The sequence below is a fragment of the Xyrauchen texanus genome, chromosome 6 (assembly GCF_025860055.1).
Source record: "Xyrauchen texanus isolate HMW12.3.18 chromosome 6, RBS_HiC_50CHRs, whole genome shotgun sequence".
Lineage (NCBI taxonomy): Eukaryota > Metazoa > Chordata > Actinopteri > Cypriniformes > Catostomidae > Xyrauchen > Xyrauchen texanus.
The window spans coordinates 41,124,911-41,149,817 of NC_068281.1; the positions used below are offsets into that span (position 1 = coordinate 41,124,911).

General features: G+C 39.1%; 3 protein-coding genes across 4 annotated transcripts in view; 2 read left to right on the forward strand and 1 right to left on the reverse strand.

Annotated features, from left to right (window-relative positions):
* Window positions 1–4,455, forward strand: part of LOC127644735 (solute carrier family 22 member 23-like) — a 66,035-nt gene extending 61,580 nt beyond the window's left edge. The window contains exon 10 of the mRNA XM_052128075.1: window positions 175–4,455. Within this exon, the coding sequence (XP_051984035.1) occupies window positions 175–1,597 (1,423 nt within the window). The 3' untranslated portion in view covers window positions 1,598–4,455. The remainder of the gene's footprint in view (window positions 1–174) is intronic.
* The window catches only part of LOC127644736 (afadin- and alpha-actinin-binding protein-like), a 37,879-nt gene that overhangs the window by 3,861 nt on the left and 9,111 nt on the right, over window positions 1–24,907 (reverse strand). The window contains exons 6-14 of one of the 2 annotated variants that reach the window (XM_052128077.1): window positions 24,227–24,362; window positions 22,946–23,021; window positions 22,645–22,825; window positions 22,291–22,426; window positions 22,003–22,139; window positions 20,571–20,744; window positions 20,146–20,263; window positions 19,810–19,960; window positions 18,398–18,511 (exon numbers count right to left, since the gene is read on the reverse strand). In XM_052128077.1, the coding sequence (XP_051984037.1) occupies window positions 18,400–18,511; window positions 19,810–19,960; window positions 20,146–20,263; window positions 20,571–20,744; window positions 22,003–22,139; window positions 22,291–22,426; window positions 22,645–22,825; window positions 22,946–23,021; window positions 24,227–24,362 (1,221 nt within the window). In that variant the 3' untranslated portion in view covers window positions 18,398–18,399. Of the gene's footprint in view, window positions 1–17,670; window positions 18,512–19,809; window positions 19,961–20,145; window positions 20,264–20,570; window positions 20,745–22,002; window positions 22,140–22,290; window positions 22,427–22,644; window positions 22,826–22,945; window positions 23,022–24,226; window positions 24,363–24,907 lie in introns of those variants that run through there. The other variant, XM_052128076.1, reaches the window with a different exon arrangement.
* Window positions 10,743–17,457, forward strand: LOC127644737 (tubulin beta-2B chain-like). The gene is made up of 4 exons (XM_052128078.1): window positions 10,743–11,038; window positions 11,467–11,575; window positions 12,279–12,389; window positions 16,122–17,457. Exons 1-4 carry the CDS (start codon window positions 10,982–10,984, stop codon window positions 17,204–17,206), a joined length of 1,362 nt encoding a protein of 453 aa, XP_051984038.1. The 5' UTR covers window positions 10,743–10,981; the 3' UTR covers window positions 17,207–17,457.

The following is a 24,907-nucleotide window of genomic DNA, read 5'->3' on the forward strand; positions in this document are numbered from 1 at the left end:
GGTCTATATATTGTGTTGGATCCTTTTATTTCATTTAGTGAAGATGGTCAATCGTTAAAATTTGGTCATTTATCACAGGTGTATCACCCCAATACGTTATAGGACTCCATTTGTTAAACTTGACTCATTCTCACTTTATACCCCTAACCTTGTTCTTCATCTTCTACTCTATAGGGGTGGTGGGCTAGGCCTCGTCCTGGCCAGTGCTGGATTTGGCATGCTGACAGCACCTATCATGGAGCTACATAACCAAAAAGGCTATTTTCTGCATCATGTCATTTTTGCATGCTGCACTCTTATCTGCATCATTTGCATCCTGCTACTGCCAGAGACTCGCAATCGGTCACTACCAGAAACATTAGCTGATGGTGAAAGTTACACTCGTCAACCGCTACAGCTGCCTCGCAAGCCAGGCGAGCAACGCCTCCTGCTGACCAAGTCTGAGAGCCGTGAGTATGCCAGGGTGGGCGATACACCTCTGCATGAAGCGGCTGCCACTGCTATTTCCACTATGGACTCTACAGCCTCATCCGCCGTCGAACTCCCAACGCTCCAGGATGTCCCTGTCCAGCAAGCGACTGGTACAGTACAACTATTAAGGATGAAGATATTGAGCTCTACCAAAGAGCAAGGTGAAATCAAGCAAAACTTTGATGAGTGTCCCACATCTGTTACCACGCTGGAATCTTCTGCCCCATCTCTAGAGGACCCTCTCCTCACCTCTATTCCAAACACCTCAACCCCAATCTCTATTAATTCTCTTCGGGTATCTAAAATGGAATCTCCCCCTGATGTTATCTTAGATGTCCTGCCTTCTTGCACTTTGGACACTCCTTTGATCACCGATCTGGTCCTGGAGTCTCCTGCTTCTTCTTTAATTGATCAGTCCTCAGCCTCAACAAGTGATGTCCAAACTCTAACACTTGTAGATATAGTTATTCCTCCCCCTGTGGAATCTCCTGCTCCAGGTGCCAATGAAAGCAAATACCAAGCTGGGATGGACTCTACAGACCCTCTTCTAGACTCCAGTCTCCACCTCACAGTGGCATCCCCAGAAACACCAGTAGATGACACCATTCCTCTCTCTGCAATGAACCTGTCTGATCCATTACCCCCCGCCACCGGACAAATTCCCATCGACCCTTTAAATGACATTCCTCCCCCTTGCTCAAGAGAATCATCTGTTCATCTTGTCATTGAATTTCAACCCCCTTCCCCAACAGAACGGTCATTACAACCAATAATAGACCCCCAATCTTCTGCCTCGTCAAGTCAAGTTCATGCTATTCCACCTCAGTCTTTCTCTTCTCCTATAGATTCTGGCACTCCATTATTACACTCAGTGTCTTCCTCTGCGATAGACTCCATAGAATCTGGCCCTCCTTCATCAGCTGTACTGGAGACATTAAGAAATGGTGCTGCACTCCTGTCTACGGCAAACTTAACTGCACCTCATGCTACAAGCACAGACTCTGTTACTGAATCTGGCCACCCTTGCATGGCAGACTCGACCCTTTCCTCGCCCATTGACTCAAGTATATCTCCAACCTTGATCATCACAGAAACCTGCAGTGCTAGTGGGGTTTCACCTTTATGATGGACATATTCACTTGGTGAGCAGCCTTATAAGAAGTACTCGTCACCTAAGGTGGACTCATGTATTTTAAATGTCTGAAGTGTTTTGCTTTCCAGGAGCTATGACCCAGGAAAGGCAAAGCGAGGAGAAGGTATAAAAGGATATGGCACTAACCATAAGTAGGAACAACCATAAGAAAATCATTGTCCAAAGGGTCTTTTCTGTCCCTTGGTTTCCATGGCTTAATCAGCCCTCCTCCATTGGTGCCAGTATCGGCTTTTTGAGCAACTAGATCCAAAACTCCAAATGTTATATTTGAGCTTCTTTTATTAAAAACACTAAGGCCACCAGTGACAGGTTCCCACTTGAGTAACACTGGAATTCTCTAGTCAGGTGATTAGACTTCTATCTGCGTGTTTGATAGCAATTTAAAACAATGATTTATCAAAAGTAGTCAGACGTGAATAGTGCTGAGTAATACTCTCAGTCCTGTGACAGGAATTTAGACACATTAAATGCAGTTCTATCAAGAAAGAGCACTATGCCAAATGTTTAAAGAGATATTTGCTAAAAAGGGAATTCCTCACTAACCCACCTCTGTTTATTATATTCTCGGAATGTTGAGTAGTTTGTCTTGAAGTTTACAGTGAATGACAAATACCTTTCGAAATTAGGTATTGAATAAACACTTAACTTTCATGTTTCGAAATAACCATATGCGTATTTCCAAACCTGGTAAACCTGTTTGAATATAGATGCTACAAAGACACTGCTCAGAATGTTATACCTTTTTTTTTTTTTTTTTATCTATAAGAGCTAATAACCTGGATCTGGTGAAAAAAAAAAAAAAGTAATTTTGAGGAGAACAGAACATACTCCTAATAGGCAAATAACTATTTTAAGACAGTCGAAGAGACTCACAACACACTCAATCAAGTGTACGCAACAGACTTATTGTGAATGTGAATACTTTGTTGACATCTTGTAATTTATGCTGTAGTGGTACAAAAGTGTAGCTTTACATAAAAAAAAAAAAAAAAGGAAATAGAAAATGTAATTTTGTCCCAATGGTATTTTGGAACTTTGTTACCATATCTGTGTGAATGTATGTGGCACTTTATCTTTTAAAATGACAAGAAAGCATGTAAACATCTAAAACAAAAGTTGTAAACACATCAAAGTAATGAGAATAGGGGTGTAACGGTCACATTTGTTCTCATGGTTCTGTTTGTATTACTGTTTTAGGGTCATGGTTTCAGTACGGTTCAGTATTCGTTATGTTCAGAAAAATATTACTACCAAATCCAAAGTACAAATATTCTATTTGATAACAAACACATCAAGAGATTTGCCCTCAAATTAACCATGGTATTTGTAGTAAAATCATAGTAACCACAAAATTAACATGGTTACTATATGGCTACTACAGTATTACTGAATAAAATGGTTAAATTTCGTTAGTGTCTTTAACTAAAGAAAACATAATTGCTCTAATTACTAACTCAACTTTTAACTTAATACCTCCATATATGCTATATGTATCAACATAAAGTGCATTTCATACTCAACTCAACATATATTCAATATTCGGAAGCTGTACATCACTATAGAAGGAAAAACCTTGCTCATAAAATGGATGCTAGAAGGGATGTCGTAACGCAACCCAAGTTTTTTAATCATACGTGGATATCCCACATCTTCATCAATGGAGTAGGGCAACATAACTTTGGCAATGAACACTCCAAGCGCTTTAGTTATTGTTATATGTAGCTCTGAACTGATGTCTATTTGCTGCTCTATTTTCTTTGCCAAACTGTATGATCCAGATGCGACATTAAACTTGAGATGAACCACGGTGCAAATGCTTACCGAACCGTTGGTGGCGAACCGTACGGTCATTTTATTTGTTTTACTGAGAACCGTTACACCCCTAAATAAGAACAAATGGAGTGATTATGATTGTATTTTTTTTTTATTAATACCCACAGCAATAATACAGTATGTGACCCATACTATGCCATGGTGTAAAAGTAATTTTAGCTATTGGTTTGTTTTTGTTGGAATTGTTTTGCATCCTTGATCACAGTAATGAACATTGATATGAAGTACTAATTATTGTTTGGTTGAGCAAGGTGCTAAATATGATTTTAAAATTACCTCCTAAAATTGTGTCAGTAGGTGGACATGCTTATTCCTACTTTTTGTTTGTTTGTTTGTTTGTTTTTGGCAACAGCAGGTTTTGAAATACACTCAATGTTAGGAAAATTCTGTATGAAATATAGAAAAATTTGTATCTGTGCCTGCATTTGACAGCCACCAAATGAAAGACAGATTGTCCTGATAATTTTAATAATTTCAGCTCTTATTTTTTTAAGGTGATCCACCATATTGCCGGGGGGAAAATATTATAGACCTAGAGCATATGGGCTTATAAAAATGTTGTAAAAAGGGTTTCCGGCCATTTGTTAATGAAAATTATGTCTATTTGTATTTTGGGGAATCGAAGTACAGAGGGATTTTTTTCTGTCCTTCAAAAATATAATTTTCCCCTTTAGCTTTTGCAAAGGTCCTTTCACTATTCAGGATATCTTGTTGCATTTGATATATAGAAATTTAGAGTGCTGACATGAATCATTGATTTTCTTTAGCATTTTTAGCATGTTTTGGTTTCGTATCAATTCAAACAACAAATCTCCAAGACTCACATTTTTTAGCTGATTCAATGTAAAATCTGTCCCATTCATACTTCAGAACTGAATGACAGATTTTTTTTACCCAAACAATTTACGTTCTTTCTCTTTGCACTGATTTCCATGCCAAGACTGTTTGGAGAAATGGGACCGGTCCTAGCCTTTTGGGGGCCTTAAGCAAAAATGTATGGGGGGTGTCATCAATATGTTCCTAACACTACTTATAATGTCTTTGACCGGGTAGGGGCCCCCTGGTGGATCGGCACTGTGGAGAAACATACTCTGCATTTGCAAACTTAAATGAGTATACTTAACATGCGCTCTTGTGTCTCTCAAGATATGTTTATAAGATCTAACTAGCTCAGCAAGATTATATTCAAACTGTCGTTCTGCCATGGCAGAAGTTGACCTGAAACAGAAAACTGACTGTAGAAAAAGACGACTTCCTCTAAAGCCTCTCTTGTGGCAACGCTGAGAACATACTGCATACTACTTGCATTGCATATTGAATTGGGGTCTGACCAGTGGCGGGCCGTGCATTTAAAGTCTTGACCTTCAGTGTGATTCATGCCATTAAGAAAACACAGTTTTGTGATGAATAAGGCACCCTAAGCCTTTGGGCATCATACATTATGTCACAGCTAACTAATAATACCAATTGACATTTTAAAAACACGTCCACGCATGAAAGCCAGAACTTGAAATGACACTTAATGCTCAAGCAAGCCTAATTTTAACTGCAGCATGACTGCTTTGTGAAATGAACGTCTCCCGAACAGACATTCAAAAATCATAATTTTTCATATGAATCTACAAAGGAGGTCTATAATACCTGGAAAAAAGCTTTTTAAATGTTGCTTGCAATAAATTTAGTTTCATCAGGGTACACGGTTATGCTGCGTTCCATTCAAGTTGGATTTGAGATATTCCTAATTGATTTCTCCGACCATAAATGCATTCCATTCCCCGATATTCGGAACTGCCATGCTCCCGTTAGCTTAGCAGGTGTTTGTCTCTCATTAGAGAAGTCTCCTAGCAACACAACATGCTGCAGCGCTAACATTTGTGCTTCAGGTGTTTGATTATCAAAAGAGATTATAATGTTTTATACACCTGTTTCTGCAGGCATTTGTTAAACAAGCTTTAATATCATGTAATGTGGAAAGAAACTCATTTATCGATATTAATAAAGTGAATGTTTATCACTTACTTTGTAAATCTCCCTGAGTGTCGACATGTTTGTGTGACATCATGCACCTGCATCTCAGTGAAATTGTTGAGAATTTCTGGATGAGGCTACAAGTTGTAATTCTGACTTCAAGATGCATTTCATTGCACTTTTATTAGTAGGATGTTGTCAAATCCGACTTTCCGAGTTGAACGGAACGCAGCACTACTTTTCAAAACTTGATGTGACACTGAATGCTCAAGCAGCCTAATTTACACTCAGAATACTCCTAATGTTGCTGTAACAATGCAAAAAACACTTACCAATTTACTTGAAGAGAAAATCAGTCCTCCTTTCCTGTTTAATAAATTAAGCAACTAAAGTAACACACTGTCATGCAGAACATCTTGTGTTTTTAAATCCATAAGGATCTTTTTCTCAACAGCAATACCAGAAGTGACAGCCGACTCGTCAGACATCTTGATCTTACACTTTTCACTCTTGAATTACGTACATCACTTAAAGCATGATTGCATCACTCAAGGCCTGCTAGAAGGCCTCGACCGGGACATATTCTAAAGATCACACCCACCAATAACAAATAAATCAATCTGATTGGCTGATGAATCTGTCAATCTGACTTTAGTTGCTCATTCATTTGCACTGTTGAGGGATTCTGTGGAAATTCAGAAGGCCTGATGGGATGGAGCTCAGATTCATGCGCTGCTTCGGACATGCCATTTGTGAAACCGTTGTCACACTTTGCTTGTAAGCATCAAGGAATACATTCTGACTGGATAAACTTTTAGTTTTTCTCGGTTTGTAGATTAATTAAGCGTGGAAAGCGATAAAAAATACATAGGCAAAAAGGTGATTGAGAAATATATGAAAAATATTTATTTATTTGGCATGTTAGGCTAGCAGAGAAAATGCTTTGCTGGCCCTGAGAAATCCCACCGGGTCTGACACATTTCAGAATGCAACCTGTGGCCGTTAAGTGAACTGCAGCCAGCTACCTGTTGCTAGTGCACACACTCCATGGGGACACGAGCGAGCAACGTCGAAAACAATGACGTAACGTACAAAGAGGCTGCAAGTCATGCTGACAGATGAGGTAGCTAAATTAAAATGACACAGTTTTGATTGTTTTACTACAAACTTTGAGACTAACCTAAAAGTACTTATAAGCTAACATGGCATACTGATACACACATACAGCTACATTCTACTGAACTATACCAGACAGTTTACTGTTGCACTGCACTGTTATGTTGCACTATTGTATGTTTTGTATGTCATATGTTGTACTACGAATAAAAAAAAACAGCGTATTTGCTTAAATGACTTTTAGTATAAAGATTAAGATAATGTTACCTACTGTTACATCCATAAATGCGACCTGCTCCCTTCACATGAAAATCAGTCTACAGGCTTTAATAGGCAACCTAGGAAGTCCGGGAAGGGCTAATTATTTAAGTTGCGTTACAAGCTGTTCACACATAGGCAAAAAAAGGCAAATATTACATAAAATATATTGTAAAATATATCTTAAGAATGTCAAATCAGATAAAACAACATTCTTTTCTGCAAGCTACACAGATATCATCTGAAAAATGCTACACTTGAGAAAGCTACATTGACAAGGAGCAGCTGTGGCTCAGGTGGTAGAGGGTAGAGCGGGTCGGCCACTAATCGCAGGGTTGGCGGTTCGATTCCTGGCCCACATGACTCCACATGCCGAAGTGTTCTTGGGCAAGACACTGAACCCAAAGTTGCTCCCAATGGCAGGCTAGTGCCTTGCATGGCAGTTCTACCGTCATTGGTGAGTGAGTGTGTGTGTGTGAACGGGTGAATGAGTCACAGTGTAAAGCGCTTTGAAAACCGCTGTAGAAGTGCAGACCATTTGCCAAGAACCCTTATTGCTGAGGGCAATTCTCATCATACAAACCAATGCAGTTCACCATGAAAACACTTACTAGCACATCAAACTAGACCCCATACCATATACACAAAAGTCTCATCAATAAGAACAACATTACTTTTTTTCAGGCTGTATATCACATGTTTGCTGTTTGCAATAGGAGTGCTAAATTGATATATTGTGTTTGATCTACTGATCTAAATTTTTCTCATAGCAATTTTACCCTGAACCAGATCACATTTACCCCTCTCAATTTTACTAAATCCCTCTGGTTTTACAAACTGTTTGTGATAATGCCAAAATATACTAGTGGTAAGCTCTTCTGCAGAATTTGGCTTGATCTGTTTTGGAATTATGAAAAAATTCATATTAGCTATCCAATCAAAACTATTCCAAATGCACTAGATTTGAGATAGCTTGAGTATACCTCATATACTTGAAAAAGTTATTTAACACAGGTATTCCTTCAGAATGTATGCTCCAAGAGTACTCGCAAGAGGATGTCAACTACTGGTCATTTGGGTTTCATCAAATGTTTTTTTTTTTTTACATAAATAATGCACTTGCATATAAAACCCTATGTGTCGTAATGAACTTTATTGAATAAAAGTATTTATTAATTACTGATTAATGTGTAAAAGTTGGATGTTTCTGTATTGACTGATCAAATAGTTTTGGCTAGGCTATGTGTAATGTGCAGGTCATAGCTAAATTAATAAAATTGGGATAAACCAAAAATGTTGTGGGGCAATAATGAACTCTGTCATAATCAAAAGATGAAGTCAGTGTTAAGCATGAAGTGCATAGGGTGGAGCGGGGTATGTTGTCACACTTTTCATTCTTTCTTACATTGACTGGGCACAATACATCACAATGGTATACATGCCATACCAAATGAAAGGGGTCTTGTGTACATATTTTTTATTCATTACAGCTTCATATCTTATTTCAGTACAGAGTTGCAGACAGTTAATTACAGTTAATTACAGTGTGCACACTTGTGACAACTTGCCCCACCAGCGGGTAATTTGTCACATTCGGTTATCAACAAATAAAAACACAACTACTTAATTGTGAATATTGATTTTTTTTAATTCAAATTCAAAACCAAATTCAACATCATTAAAAAACTCTAAACAACAATCAATCATCTGTAAATAACAAAAAACAACAACATCCTTATCTGACTAATCATACTCATCTTTGGAGTTACAGTTCTGGCACTCATAGATTGCCTGGCCTGAGGTGCAAGCATCATGGGCCCATTTGTTGCACCTCACACACTGCACCCAAGTCTCCTTTTGGCGGCTGTTTGAGAATGGCTCCACACAGACGAGGCAGAAGCACTCCTCTTCATCTGATGATGACTCGTCTTGGATTTTTCTGTTTTTAACTGCCTTCTTGTTCTTTACAGATCCAGATTTTGACTCCCCACTTTGCACATGTGACAACTTGCCCCAAACTGACATGTGTGTTAATGTTATGCATAAAACGTAAAGTGTAATTGTTTTACTTTTGAAGTTGAAAAATAAGAAAATTGCGCTCAACTCAGAATAGAGTGACTTTGACCACATGCGAACAGGAAATTAACCAGAGAGCATGTTGTCACACTAAGTAGCATTTGATTTTTGAGATAGTGCCTCTTACGGTGGAGGAATTAAGAGTGACAACTTGCCCCGTTCTCCCCTACTGTAGCTGAACATCTCTACTGTTGTCTTATGAGCTCAAGAGCACAACAAGTTCTGAAAGACTTCCATATTACACTTAACCCTGGGTTAATGTCTTTTAACCTCAGGTTAAACTATGTTTTTTCCCCTGCATGCTACAAAGCTCTAATCTGAAACTGAACAGGTTTTAATGCTAGTGTTCAAAGTCAGACACTGAAAGGATACAACTGAGGAAGCTACATTTCAGAAACCTCTGCAGTTCATCATGAACCCTCACAAGCACATTCGAACTATAAACTCCTTACTCTCAAGTCACACCAATAAGCATTTTAGACCTTATTTAGAGTAGATTTTGTGGTGTATTAATGAAATCACTTCAATGGGTTGTTTACTGTTGTTTAAAGTAATGTTAATCATTCCACTGACTAAACATTTCCAAAAGAATTTTGGGCGAAAAAAAGCATTGAGTTGTAAAAATCAGATGTGTTTTAGGAGCTTCATATGGCTTTATACAGAGTATACCTTTTGAAAAGACAATTCTATCCCTCACAGTCTTGTTTTCATTCCCATAAATGATCGACTATGGCGCGACTATGAAAACGGTCTAACCACCTATTTCCAGAATGCAGATGTGATCCGACAATTAATAAAGGAAGCTTGTTTTTCCTTCATTCAGTGTCCAGTGTTTTCACACACATTGCAGTTTCTTTTGGTGAAAAATGTGATGTTAAGCATATTCAATTTGCAAAAATTACCAAATAATAATGATTAAAAAAAAACATGTGGCTCCATAGTGCCAATACATTAAACAGCATTTTTCACCTGTCAAAGTTTATTGAGTGGGTTCAAGTCAAGAGTTTAGTTATGTTAATATTATCAACTACTTATAGTTGTAATGACTTCTATGTTGAACTGTACAAGTTCAGTCTGAACCAGGGCCGGAACTAGGATGAAATCTTTGGTGGGGCACTTGTATATTTTTGGGTGGGGGGACGCTGTCGGTCAGAGCGGGGGCATCAGAAGTTGCTGGGGGGAATGGGTTGAGGTAAATCTATGGGGATTTGTCCCTTAGACCACTCCATGGCCTGAACTAATTTTTACTCCAAATAATACTTGTTGTTCTCCATCTGTTCTCCATCACTCGTTTTGGTTGAAAACATTCCAAGGGAATCGGAGTTATTATGTGCCACCCTGTGATTGGTCAGGAACATATGGGGGTATCACAAGTCTGCTGAGGCCATGATACTTTAGCATGCTAAAGATTTGAAGTTTGCAATAGTTGTCATTTATATCAAAGTAGCTATGAGGATTTGAGACAAAAGTTCAATTGCAAATTTGACGGTTGCAAATTTGCCTAGAAACGATTTTGGCGGAATCTTATAAACACCATTTTGGGGACAAACCTCTGATTTAAAATGTTATACATACACACACACACACACACACACACACACACACACACACACACACACACACACACACATATATATATATGGCCTATTTTTGCCAAGAAAGTAGAAAAAAGACAAACCCTTAAATGGAGCTTACCTCATTTTACCACGTTACCTTTTAGACTCTAAGTCAATGCTGACCTCTTCAGGAAGAAGAGAGTAAATAAACACATATTCGTTTTGAACTAAGCTTATAGAATTATAAATCACATAATTGCAAGATGTATGTGTCTCAAGATGGGTCAGCTTCATGGATTCGTGTAGACGTTGAATCAGCATTTTCAACGCATGAGAGCGAAAGTAGGGGTGACGTCATGACCTGCGATGCTGCAGCACTTTCACTGCATCAAACCCCTGATTGGCTGACGGGAAGCGCACAGTCATCCAATCAGCTTCTCCGTGAGCCGCTCGTTACCGCTGACTGTAGTTATAATCAGTGATAGAGAGTCAGAGCCGCATCAGCCGCAGTGACACACAGCACATCCTTTACATTATCATCACCTGCACAATGAGGGAAATTGTACATATTCAGGCCGGACAGTGCGGTAACCAGATTGGTGCTAAGGTAAGATTTTTAAATAAATAAATTCGATTTATGTATAATATATATATATATATATATATATATATATATATATATATATATATATATATATATATATATATATGATGGCATGATATAAAGAATAGAAATTAATGACATTAATGCTCTAGGTTGCTAAAAAAGCATTGTAGTGGGAGTCTTTTGAGTATTACAGTGTGGCATCTGTTATGTGTGGGTGTGGTGAAGGTAAAGGTCTGCTGCGGCTCTCATGGTCTGTGCTGGATTTATCAGACATTGTTGTATCAGGCATTGCTCAAACACAAAGAATGTAATGTGAATGCATGCAATTGTGTTCAGCATCAACTTATAAAACTAAATCAAATAAAAAATATAACTGCAAAGTAAGAACTTTGACAACAGTACTTGACAACATACTATTGTTGGTGCAGTTTTGGGAGGTGATCAGTGATGAACACGGCATTGACCCCACTGGCAGTTACCAAGGAGACAGTGATCTGCAGCTGGAGAGGATAAATGTGTATTACAATGAGGCATCTGGTAAGCACTTGATTCGCTGAGTGTTATGTGCATTGAGTTATATGGATGCATCAGTCTGTTTCTGAATAGATATGTGTTTATTAGTTTATGTGGTGCTGAATATAGTCAGATTTTCATTATATCATCATTAAAGGCCTTTAGTAGCACTCTGCAGTTCTGCCAGCTCTGCTCCCCTAACCATAGACCTATTTCTGCAGCTGTCAGCTATTGGCTATTTCAAAGGCTGGTCTGAACTCCTGCTTATGCATTATTGATTTGCCATTTTCAGACTGGCCGCTGCATTTCACACGACATAATTACAACACATCCATCTGTCCAGTTTGCAAATTCCTCATTCATGTCTGCCATTTCGGACGAGATCATTAGAATCTCAGTTATTAAGCCTATGAAGTTACATTGTGTAAAAAAATAAAAGTTTAATCTGTAATTAATTTTGTCCTCAAAGCAAGAGGAGAGGACTAGAAGGAAAATGGATGATGCTGCACTTATTTAAGACGGCCAGCATTCACTGTAAGGCATGTGGCCAAAGCAGTAGTTATGCTTATTTTAATTAAACTCATTTAAGAAATAGATGAACCCAGTATGCACTATGCAGATTTCATTCAGGTGAAATGGTTTTAGATTGGATACGTTATTTATTCACAGATTTTGTATGTCGACGCCCTTTGAATATTTATGGCAATCGTCTCTTTCGGTTTTACAGGAAACAAATATGTCCCCCGTGCCATCCTGGTGGACCTGGAGCCTGGCACTATGGACTCTGTCCGCTCAGGCCCATTTGGACAAATCTTCAGGCCTGATAATTTTGTATTTGGTATGTTTTGGAATCTCATGTTCTTCCACTTGTACAGTATAACTAAGTAAATATTTCTATGTGGAGGCAGAATGGCCAATTCTAAGATGCACTTTTTTGCAAACAAAACAGAAAAACAAGAGAAACTTGGAACTGTTAATTGAAATGAATAATGTCTTTACTCTCTGGGGTATTGGAGTGGATAATTAGGATACACAGTAGTTCTAGGGCATATATAGGAAGGATCGGCTCTGAGGTTTTAGCAGTCTGTCAGAAGTGACTCAGCTAAATGTGGTGAAGCTGTTAACATCCACTATGCAAGACATTATTTGTTTCCATGACAACGCCATGGATGTGTGGCCTTGTTGTCAATGACAGTAAAATAATTGATTAAAAAGTACAAAATGATTTCTTTACATCTACACGTTCATGCTAAATATTGAAGAGTAGAGAAAGCACAGCATTTTAAAGAATATTCAGTTCAATAAAAGTTAAGATAAATCAGCAGCATTTGGGGAACAATATTGATTACCTCAAAAAATATTTTGACATCCTCTTTAAAAAAATTAAAAATACAGTGAATAACTTACAATGGAAGTGAATGGAGACAATGAAAGTGAATGGGGCCATATTTGGAGGGTTTATTGGCAGAAATCTGTAGCTTATGATTTTATAAAGCACTTACATTAATTCTTCTGTTAAAACTCATTTATTACTTGAACTGTAAAGTTGTTTAAATTGTCATTTTTACAGTCATTTTAGGGTCTGTTGACTACATCGTCATGGCAACAAATTTGTAAAATTGCCTAAAACTTTACACAGAAAAGGTTAGTAATTGATTTTATCACACTAACATCATGTTTACATGCATATTGTTTATGTCTTGTGGTATTACTTTTGAAAAAGTGAGTATTTGAATGTTTACGGATTGGCCCCCATTCAATTCCATTGTAAGTGCCTCACTATAACCCAGATTTTAGATTTTTTTAAGAAAAGGACAGGTAAGTCAAAACATTTTTTTGTGGTATTCAACATAATGCCACAAATGCTGTTGATTTAGCTTAACTTGTATTCAACCTGGAATATTCCTTTAACACTGGATATAATGAAACCACATATCAAATATCTGTTGCAGTACCGAACTACATTTACTTTACTGCCAATGCCATTTTAGTTCTTTTTAAATGTCATCTCAACAGACAGAAATAAGTCATAGCTTTCATAAAATACAGAGTTTCCAACTTGTGATCACAAGTTTAGCAAATACGTGAGTTTTTATTATTCAGAAACTCTGAAATTACTGTAATTCCCACATGACGAGAACACAGGTTAAGATTTGGAAAAACAAGTGTCCGAGTGCATTCAAAGTTGTATTCTGACAAAGAACTTAATATTTACTGAACACTTAATGCATGGGTGTTTCTGCAAACATTATAACATACAGTACTGTACCTCTGGTGCTTAGCAACCTGCCACGTTTATCACAAATGGAGCTACAAATTACCCAGCATTTTCAAGACAATTAGAAATTATATTCCGTTATATATTAATGTTTTCAATTTCATATATCAAAGAGATCAATGATGGAATGGGATTAATTACTTTCTCGTTGAAATTTTATGACATGCAACTGGCTGTCAAACACGTATTGGGCTACTCCAGAGACTATTTAGCAGAGATGGGCCACTTCTATTTAGATGAATGCGAAAAATTGGAACTACTAACAAAGGAGCTCGCACTCAACGGTCAACGAATGTAGAAAGGAAGACCCACCTTACAGGTAAAAGAGTAAATCACCTTGGAGCTGCACTGTCATGACTGGAAATAGTCTCCAGGAGCGTTCCAAAAATGGCCGCCAGTGGACTGACTTGCTAGAAAGACTTTGGCTACACATAACAAATAAGCTAGGCATACTGTAAGCTTCACATATGTATTTTCTCAGGCAGTCGTTGAGTCTTAATAGACGCAACAGAATTTCAGCTGTACACACAATCATGCAGAATACGGTTCATAATTTACACTTGCTGTAGTTTCCTACCATGTTGCTGCTTCTTCAAATAGCAATGTAAAAATCACTGAAACAACAGCACCACCTTAAGTAACAAATGGCATGTATAATATGTACGTGTATACACATTGGGGATCCTGTTAATTCACCTTTGTTGCACAAAAGATCAACATATAGTAGTCATTTGTATAAATATATTACTCATGTGTCTTGTAATACAGAATTAGATATCCTGTCATAGTACACATGCAGATATGAAATAATCAAAAATATGATTTACGGAAGCACGTATTTAACTTGACAGTATTACATATCTCGGGGTCACTAATGTCCCTATACACTTTTGGTAAAGAAAACTGAATTTGTGCAATTTTGGCACTTTGTTTTACTGTTACATTATTCATAACAGAATTGTTGAGAAAACTACAGATGTGGGGGCATAACTAAAAAAAACAACAAAAAAAAAAACAGATTAGGTAAAGGGGTGGAATGAGGTCCCAGGTAACTGAAGACCCAAGGTATGCATTTAAGTGTTAAAGTAATAGTTCACCCCAAAATTAGATTGTCATAATTTACTGACCCTCATATCATAACAAACCTGTATTACTTTCTTCTGTGGAATACAAACACACAAAAGATATTTGTATCCTATATAACTCATTTGCTATATTACACATCATTTTAAACAATACAAAGGCTTTTTTGGGAGTCGTTATTAACTGAAAACATGCCACTCTGCCTTCGCTCTCAACAGTGGCGGAGCTAGGGGGTGGCCATGGCCACCATGGACCAAAGCCTGGCCACCCCATTGGCCACCCCACCAACAATTGCTGTACAAATGAAGCCAGAACATTTCTGTGCCACCACATACCGATCACTTGCCCCTGCCTGGCCACACTTTTGAAAAACTCCTGGCTCCGCCCCTGGCTCTCAAATCACATTTGTGGTTGCATTCATTTCAAATATGGCACGTTATGACAAATTGTAACAGGTTTGACGTCAATGAGCATGTTTACATGCACAGCAATACTCCGATAACTATCAAAAAATCAGTTTATTCAGTCATCAGATTACTTTCTGCTTTGGACCTCAAAACAAATGGTCAATTGCAGAACACTTGCACGTACTGGATAAGCCGATAAGAACACAGGTAAAGATGTTAACGTGCAAAATGAAAATGGGGTACAGAGCAAAAATCTAGGCCTGTTAAACGATTTTGCTGTACGGTCATGAGCAGATATACTCGAAATGCGTTTACATGATCTTACACAGTCGACTTATTAAGCATAATCGTGTAGGATGGTGCATGTAACCAGGCTCATTGATGTCAAGCACGCTTGGTTCTCACAGGTCTCATTTATTGATATCAACCCTGGCACAATGCGTCTTGGCATGTGTTATTTGAACTGAATGAGACTAGAGAGCTTTGGCGAAAGATTTTCAGTAAATAAATTGAACTTCAGTCCTCACAGAAAGCTCAAGACATTGTGGGTGTCATAATATGTGGGTGGACAATTTATATAGTACTGATGGTGCATTTTTAGAGCAACAGCAGAAGTAGCCTATAAGAAGATCACTCTATATACTCTGCAAGACATATTTGCTTGTGATTCACACAAGAATAAGTCTTGCAGGTTTGGTACAATATGAGGATGAGTAAAGGAGTCATTTTTGGTCATTTTTAGAAGATAAACCAGTATTGTCAATCTGTCTGTGTAAACTGGGAAACATGGGCTTTCTTTCAGGTCAAAGCGGAGCTGGGAACAACTGGGCCAAAGGCCACTACACAGAGGGAGCAGAACTGGTGGACTCTGTGCTGGATGTAGTAAGGAAGGAGTCTGAGAACTGCGACTGCCTGCAGGGCTTCCAGCTCACACACTCCCTGGGTGGAGGCACTGGCTCTGGAATGGGCACCCTCCTCATCAGCAAGATCCGTGAAGAGTACCCGGACCGGATCATGAACACTTTCAGCGTCATGCCTTCACCCAAAGTGTCCGACACAGTTGTGGAGCCCTACAATGCTACACTGTCTGTGCATCAGCTGGTGGAAAACACAGATGAGACCTTCTGCATCGACAATGAAGCACTCTATGACATCTGCTTCCGCACCCTCAAACTCACCACTCCTACTTATGGCGACCTCAACCACCTCGTCTCAGCAACTATGAGTGGGGTCACCACCTGCTTGCGATTCCCAGGTCAACTTAATGCTGACCTCCGCAAGCTGGCAGTCAACATGGTACCTTTCCCACGCCTCCATTTCTTCATGCCTGGCTTTGCCCCCTTGACAAGCCGTGGAAGCCAACAGTACCGTGCTCTTTCTGTGCCAGAGTTAACCCAGCAGATGTTTGATGCCAAGAATATGATGGCAGCCTGCGACCCACGCCACGGCCGATACCTTACTGTGGCGGCCATCTTCCGTGGCCGCATGTCCATGAAGGAGGTGGACGAGCAGATGCTGAGCGTTCAGAACAAGAACAGCAGCTATTTTGTGGAATGGATCCCGAACAACGTCAAGACGGCAGTTTGCGACATCCCACCTCGTGGTCTCAAAATGTCCGCCACATTCATCGGCAACAGCACTGCCATTCAAGAGCTGTTCCGCAGGATTTCTGAGCAGTTCACCGCCATGTTCAGACGCAAGGCTTTCCTGCACTGGTACACTGGAGAGGGAATGGACGAAATGGAGTTCACAGAGGCTGAGAGCAATATGAATGACCTGGTGTCCGAGTATCAGCAGTACCAAGATGCCACAGCGGACGAAATTGGAGAGTACGAGGAAGACGATCTTGAAGATGAGGAGGATGCTCGTCAAGAAGCTCGCCATTGAAATAGCTCCCTGAAATGCTTATAGCTGCATAGTTTCATTTTATTTTCGAAACCATGGCTTTTAGCATCTCTGAAAATGCCATAGCAATGCGAACAGTCATTTAGTCAATGCCAGTATCAGTTTTGGGGGGCATTGGGTCCTCTTACAAAGTGTTTTGTAGCACATACTTAAAACTGCAATTGTCATGTGAAAAATAAATTACAATAAAATCAGTCTAATAATTACCCACCACTCACTTGTCTAAAGTTATGTACAGTTGTAGTATTCTAGTATATGGGTGAATTCCATGAAAACATGACCAGGTCACACTATCTCAAATATTGAATAAATGAAGCCTATGCTCATTTTCGTGGTATTCAGCATCAAGTATAGTGTGTTTAAATGAACATACATCAAATACTACCATGATTTATAAATACTTATACAGTGCTTAATTGTCATGAAAATAAATGTCACGATGCAAAGTTTGTAATAACAAGATTGTTCATCTTAAATCTTTCAAGCTTTATTGCATTGATTCTGAGAAATGTGGCTTCTAAAAATATTTTAAGCTCTACCAAAGACATTCATGATTCGTCCATTCAAATATTCAACATTCAAGTGAACATAGCATTTATCAAATGAAACAACCCATTCAACGTCTTAAATTTACAAAATCAAAACATGACATAGTACCTAATTTCACTTAATTACAATCATAAAAGTACAAAACTTTTAAGTCTAAATACCTTGCCTGAAACCTAACCCATGACCGAGTTACGCACGTTTAAAGCAACAATAATATGCAAAACATCAAATTATATTAGATTTATATTAGTGTTTAAAAATGATTGCTCCTCTTTAAAGTGCAAAATCAGATTGAGTGAGGTCTTATGTAGTACCTCTTAGTGAGGTATATACATCATTAATTCTTGTTTTAACTACAATACAATAGACATTGGCAGCTTTAGTAATTTATTGCTACGAGATCAGAAGAGGTCAATGCAAATGTGAGCAAATGATTGTCTCTGAGATCAGTTTTATCCAGCTAAACACACCAGCTCTTTTCCTCAATCCAGCTCCCTCCAATAGGGAAAACACAGCAAATCAGATGAGGAGGTGAATAAGCAGGTTATTGGGAAGACTCCAAGAAAGCTTCAAGTGCCCCTTTCATGAATCATGGAGAGCGAGCACACTGTAACACTGCAGTACCTTTAGATGGGGCTTTGCTCATCTCTGACCAATGAGATGAAGCTGCAGTCTGCAGAGCTGTTCTGCAGCCGTGATTTAGTCAACGTTTCACTGCTCGGTCGTCTGCCGGGAACTCTGGAGGAGACAGAGAAATGTAGGATTTCTTAGGCACAGTGTATTTCACTTATTACAATGAAATAACATTCCAAAACACTTGTGTACTTCTTAAAAGCAGTCAATTCCTTTTACAAAACATACAAACCGATTTTTGAGGACCGGAAACCATACATTTGTTTCATACTTTCCCCACAAGCCAAAACGGGCTAGAATGTGGTACTAGTGGTGTTTTATTTTTAGCACGCCAGTACCTGTACGCTTTTTCAGCCATCTTCAGGAAGTGTTTTCCCCATTTATTTTTTTCCATAGGAATTTTATAAAATCCTTAATAAGAGTTCCAAGACATGAACCAAACCAAACAGCTCCAAGGTGAATCACAGCATTACAAACTTTAATTCGATGCATACAAATATTAGGAAATCTGAGAAAAGTTCAAAAAGGTACAAGACTGTGTACTTGATGTCTTTCATGAAGGCATGAACTTTAATCACATTGTAAAGCATTGTGAATTATGCAATTGAATTTAAAACTATTGGTTTAGCTGTTGATAAGTATAGAAACGTTTTGCTAAATATCCAGATAGTTGCAAATGTACAAGTAGTTTGAGAGTGTAGAGAGATCGACTCAATTGCGCCATTTACATGGGAATGGCCGGTCGCTGCAGAGCTCTTTTGGCGCACTTTGCTTGCAGCAATATGTTTTTTTTTAAAGATGAAATAATGTAGACTGGTGGCTTTAACAAAAGTACCATTGATTAACATCCTCGGACCTCACAGTAGCGGTCTTTAAAGGTTTATAAGTTACCATTAAAACTCTATTTGCCTATTCGGCAAAAATGCTTTTGCGATCAAAGACTACAAAAGGTATTTTTCTTTAAGTTTTAATCTACTTTAACTTGACACGGCATCTAAAATTGCACGTTTATGGCCCGAGACACTGAAACACGATGCATGAGTGTACATACTGCACAAAAAAATTACAATTGCACAGACAGAGTGCGTCCTGAGACAGATTTACGAACAAAAAAGAAAATGGATTACTGTCTAGAGTAGAAAAAAAAAAAGCACTTATGGAAACAGGCCTAAATATATGTAAAAGATAAAACAAAAAATATGTTCTAAACCCACTATTTGTATAGTGTAATCAAACCTTTCACTGTCAGCCACAATAATGCAACATATTTTTAATCTGAATATTACATTTATAATGTTCTCCTTTTGAGTACCACATAAAATAAAAATTCTGTTCAGGTTTGAAACAGAATTTGCATTTTTGGATGAACTACACCTTAAAGACTCTTTGGCACATGACGGTACCTGCTCTCTGGAATGAGTCGCAGTGTACGGTAGAGGTCAGCGGTGGAGGGCATCTTCACTGGAGCAGCTTTGGGGGTGGAGAACGCGCTGTAGGACAGGGACTGTGTCAGGAGGGGTGGAGTGGACTGGACTTTGGCCTCAGGTTCTGTGCCTGCAGATGTGCACATAAAATGTGGATTGAATGTCCACATAAATGAGCATTATAAGGAGTTGAGCACAAATGTAAAAACCACAGGCCTTTACAAAAAAATACGTAGTGAAATTAAAACTCCAAATGTCTCATTCAACGAATGAACGTCACATGTATGATGTTGTCGAGTCTCCGGGGATACTTACTGACTGATAAGGCACTTTGAGGTTCAGGCAGTGCAGGTCTTTTGCGGTCTACAAATGGAGTCAAGTTTAAAAACTGGGTCTTCAGCCATGCCGCTCGATCCTCTTCGAAAGCTTTTCTCTACAGAGGGAAGACAGAAACAGGGATTAGACACATTTGTGCATTAAAGACAGCTAGATGGAATTCAATGGAATACAAAGGACTGTGAAGATGATTAACGATCAACACTGACGTTGCAATATGTAGTGAAATGACACTGGCCACCATCTTTTAAAAATGTACTTTGAATATTTGAATTTAAAGATGATGTTACTCAAAACAACCATTACATTTCAGCTATTTATTTTTGAGTATGCCCACCATGACTTCAAACATCCACACCCAGTGTGGTTTAATTGTTGTGTGGGTCATTGGGTTTATTCAGTACCTCATGACCCAGTCGAATAGCAGCTTCAGTGAAATTCTTCCTCTCCTTCTCAAAGTTCCTCTTCTGTTCATTAAAGAGTCTCCACTCCTCTTTCAATCTCTCTTTCTCCTCCAGTGTGTAGCAGTCGTTCAGTAGAGCTGCCGTCTCATCATCAAACGGGGAACTCAGCTGCGGCTGAGAGCACGCACGCACAAACACAGTAATATTACAATTAGGACATTTTGGTGGTTCCTCCTCCAAAAAAATGAACCCAATTTATAAATGGGACAGAAACAGTGTTCATTCAGAACATATGCAGCTATGCCCGTTTTCAGAAAATCTAGTGAAATGAATACTGTACAAATGAGGAATACCTAATCTCATTTAATAAGTTCTCTTGGACGGAAACCAAAATATATGACCCTTCATAACAAATGAATAAGTCTGGCATCAGTGCAAATACAGCTTTAAATTATGTAACACTAGAGTTAACCCGTCATCACTTGAATTTGACTATAATGCAGCACGTTTCGTCATTGCTCAGCAACCATAAACAACTACATTTTGCGTTGTACCTAACAAACCCCTCTTAAAACGATGGTTCACCCAAAAATTCAAACACAATTTACTCCCAAAATACAAATACAAAATACAATTTACTTATCCCATGCCTGATGTGTATGACTTGCATTTTTCAGCAGTACACAAATGAAGATTTTTAGAAGAATATCTCAGCTCTGTTGGTCAATGCAAAGCAAGTGAATGGTGGCCAAGACATTGAAGCTCCAAAAGCACATAAAGGCAGCACAGAAGCAATCCATAAGATGTGGGTGAGAAACAGATCAATTATTTAAGTGCTTTTTAACTATAAATCTCCATTTTCATTTCCACATTCTACTTTTGTTTTTAACGATTCGCATTCTTTGTGCTTATTGCTACCTACTTGGCAGGGAGGAAAATATCTTTAGATTTAACCATAGGAGTCATATGGATTACTTTTGTTGCATTGTGCATTTTGGAGCTTCAAAGTCTTGGTCACCATTCACTTGCATTGTATGGACCTACAGAGCTGAGATATTCTTCTAAAAATCCTCATTTTGTTCTGCAGAAGAGAGTCTGGGATGGCATGACAGTGAGTAAATGATGAGAGAATTTTCATTTTTGGGTGAAATATTCCTTTAATAAGTTCCTCCTTGTCTTGACTTGTTTGGGACACACCCCGCACTGTGTTTTTGCAATACTCATGAGAGTGAATAGTTGCGAAACATGGACTAATTAATGTAAAGCAGACCTGTCCACTGATATCTGTGCAAATAGATCCACTACGGTATGAAGAGTAAAGATAAATCTCGACGGTTGACATTTTTCATGGTCTATATAGAAGCATCCTACTCAACCCAAATGTACGTTAGTGTTTGAAGTATATATTCAGAGATATAGAGATCAAGAATACCTGCAGGAGCTGCTGCTGCATGTGGATGAACTCTTTACACTGCTGCAGCTCCAGTCTCACGCGCTGCACCTCCTCCTCGTGTTCACTCCTGGAGATCAGATCCTCTCCATCACGCTCCTGACAAGCCACCAGAGATGCTGAGAAACACAAGAAAAGGTTCACTGTTATGATTTATACAACCCTTTGCTTGGCCAATTATTGACCATTAGGTCTTCCACTGGCTTCAAATGAATTTAAAGAGTTCAAATCAATACGATTAAACAAAAAACGAATGTGCACACGTCGTACCTTGGCTGTCGAGTCTCTGCATGTGGCTCTTGAGTTTCCTCCACTGCAGGCGGATGCTGTTGGTGAGCTGCTCTCGTGACTGCTCTAGAGTCTCTCTGCTGGAGTTACACGCCTCCTCTTCAACATCAGAGCTGGCCTGATGTTACACATCACAGTCATTAAAGGCGATAAAAGTCAGCATGAAACCAAAATGTATGCCATTTACTTTTAATTACTGGTCTTATTTAATAATTTGCTCTACCTCTGAATTGACTTGGCTTTTCAGCCAACCAAGGCGTACACCTACTTTAAGGTTGCATTACATGTTTGAAACACATCAATAGTTTTGAAAGTGTATGTAAGATGACATCAGACCTGTTCAAGGCTGTCATCTGCCAGCTCTGTTTTGACAAAAGGTTTCTTTGGGCTGAGAATGGAGATCATGTCTCCCTTCATGTGCTGTAAGACCTTCTTCAGCTCAGAGTTTTCCAGCATCAGAGATCTCTGACGAGACTCATAATCACTCAGCAGAGCTTTGTACATCTCACCCTCATGTCTAATACCACACACACACACACACACACACACACACACATTACTGAACATTTACTCACTTTTGTCACAAAGATCTGTGTATATACAGTACTATACGGCTCATATTACGACAGCAGGTTACCTGGCCTCCATCTTGTCCGTCTTCCAATGGCCTCTCTTTCCATCTGACCTCCCCACATAGTTTGACACTTCAATGGCTGAACCAGAGGAGACAGCAATATTAAAACAGTGTCTAGACTGTTCAGGTTTCTCTTTAATTCCCCAATCTTTTGACCAGTTTATATAACACAATTTGGCAAATTCTCCAGGTTTTCCATGCTTGATGAAAATTTGCTGTAGAAATACTAATAGTAGTATAGCTAGCCCAATGCACACCATAACATATTTTCTGTTCTTTATGATTGTTGCTTGTCGCACTTCAAGATATGACCCTGATGAAAATTTTCAAGCAAAGGCAGACTGTGCATGTGTGCAACATCGCCTATAAGCTTTAGTATGCTATTCCGAACATTGTCAATGCCAGTCATTATCCACAAAGAGCTTCATCGTAAAAACTGGCATGACTATTCCAGGCCTAGAAATCACAATTTTAAAATTCCCTAGCATTCAGAGGTTTTCCATGATTTTCAGAACCCTGATCTGCTTCCATCCATCCATCCATCTTCAACCGCTTATCCAAAGTCGGGTCGCGGGGGCAGCTGCTCCAGCAGGGGGCCCCAAACTTCCCTATCCCGAGCCACATTAACCAGCTCTGACTGGGGGACCCCGAGGCGTTCCCAGGCCAGTGTGGAGATGTAATCTCTCCACCTAATCCTGGGTCTTCCCCGAGGCCTCCTCCCAGCTGGACGTGCCTGAAACACCTCCCTAGGGAGGCAGCCAGGGGGCATCCTTACCAGATGCCCAAACCATCTCAACTGACTCCTTTCGATGCAAAGGAGCAGCGGCTCTACTCCGAGCTCCTCACGGATGACTGAGCTCCTCACCCTATCTCTAAGGGAGAAGCCCGCCACCCTTCTGAGGAAGCCCATTTCGGCCGCTTGTACTCGTGACCTAGTTCTTTCAGTCATGACCCAGCCTTCATGACCATAGGTGAGGGTAGGAACAAAAACTGACCGGTAGATCGAGAGCTTTGCCTTTCGGCTCAGCTTTCTTTTCGTGACAACGGTGCGATAGAGCGAGTGCAATACCGCCCCCACTGCCCCGATTCTTCGGCCAACCTCCCGCTCCATTGTCCCCTCACTTGTGAACAAGACCCCGAGGTACTTGAACTCCTTCACTTGGGGCAATACCTCCTTCCCTACCTGGAGTACGCACTCCATGATCTGATCTACATACCCTGATCTTCTTTTCGTAAAAAAAAAAACGGTAGTCTTGAAATGAAAAAAACAAACCGTCTGCTCACAGAGTTTTTTGTCCCTCTTGTCCATGAGTAGCTGGTTGAGACGCTCCTTCAGTTTGGTGCACTCTCTCTCTTTCCTCTTGGTGTCGTGGTTGTACTGTGTGGCACGGCTGGCAATGATGCTTTGCAGTTTCTGTATCTGCATCATATCAATTACACATGACAGACACATTGTCAAACGCTGAAACAGCCGAATTCAAAATTGCAAAACTGATATATTCACACACCTGTGACTAAACATCGAACATTGAATTCACTATTAAAAAGGAATTTTCTAGGTTTAATACAAGTTAAGCTCAATTGACAGCATTTGTGGCATAATGTTCATTACCAAAACAAATATTTATGGTTGTGAATGTTTATAACGGTGTGTGTTTTAAGCAGAAATCACAGTTACAGGAAGGCACTCACAATGAAGTGGAGGCCAGTCAATAAACGTTTCAAAAGTACAGCCACAAGATGTAAACATTATACATGTTAACATGATTTTAGTGTGATAAAATTGCTTACTAACCATGAAAATAGCTTATGTATTGTGGCTATACTTTAGAAACAGTGTGTATTTTAGCATTTACAGATTGGCACCTTTCATTTCCATTGTTAGTGCCTCACTGTAACCCAGATTTTAGCTTCTTTTGAAATATTTTCATCTTTTTTTGTTGTTTGTTTTTAATCAAATAAAAA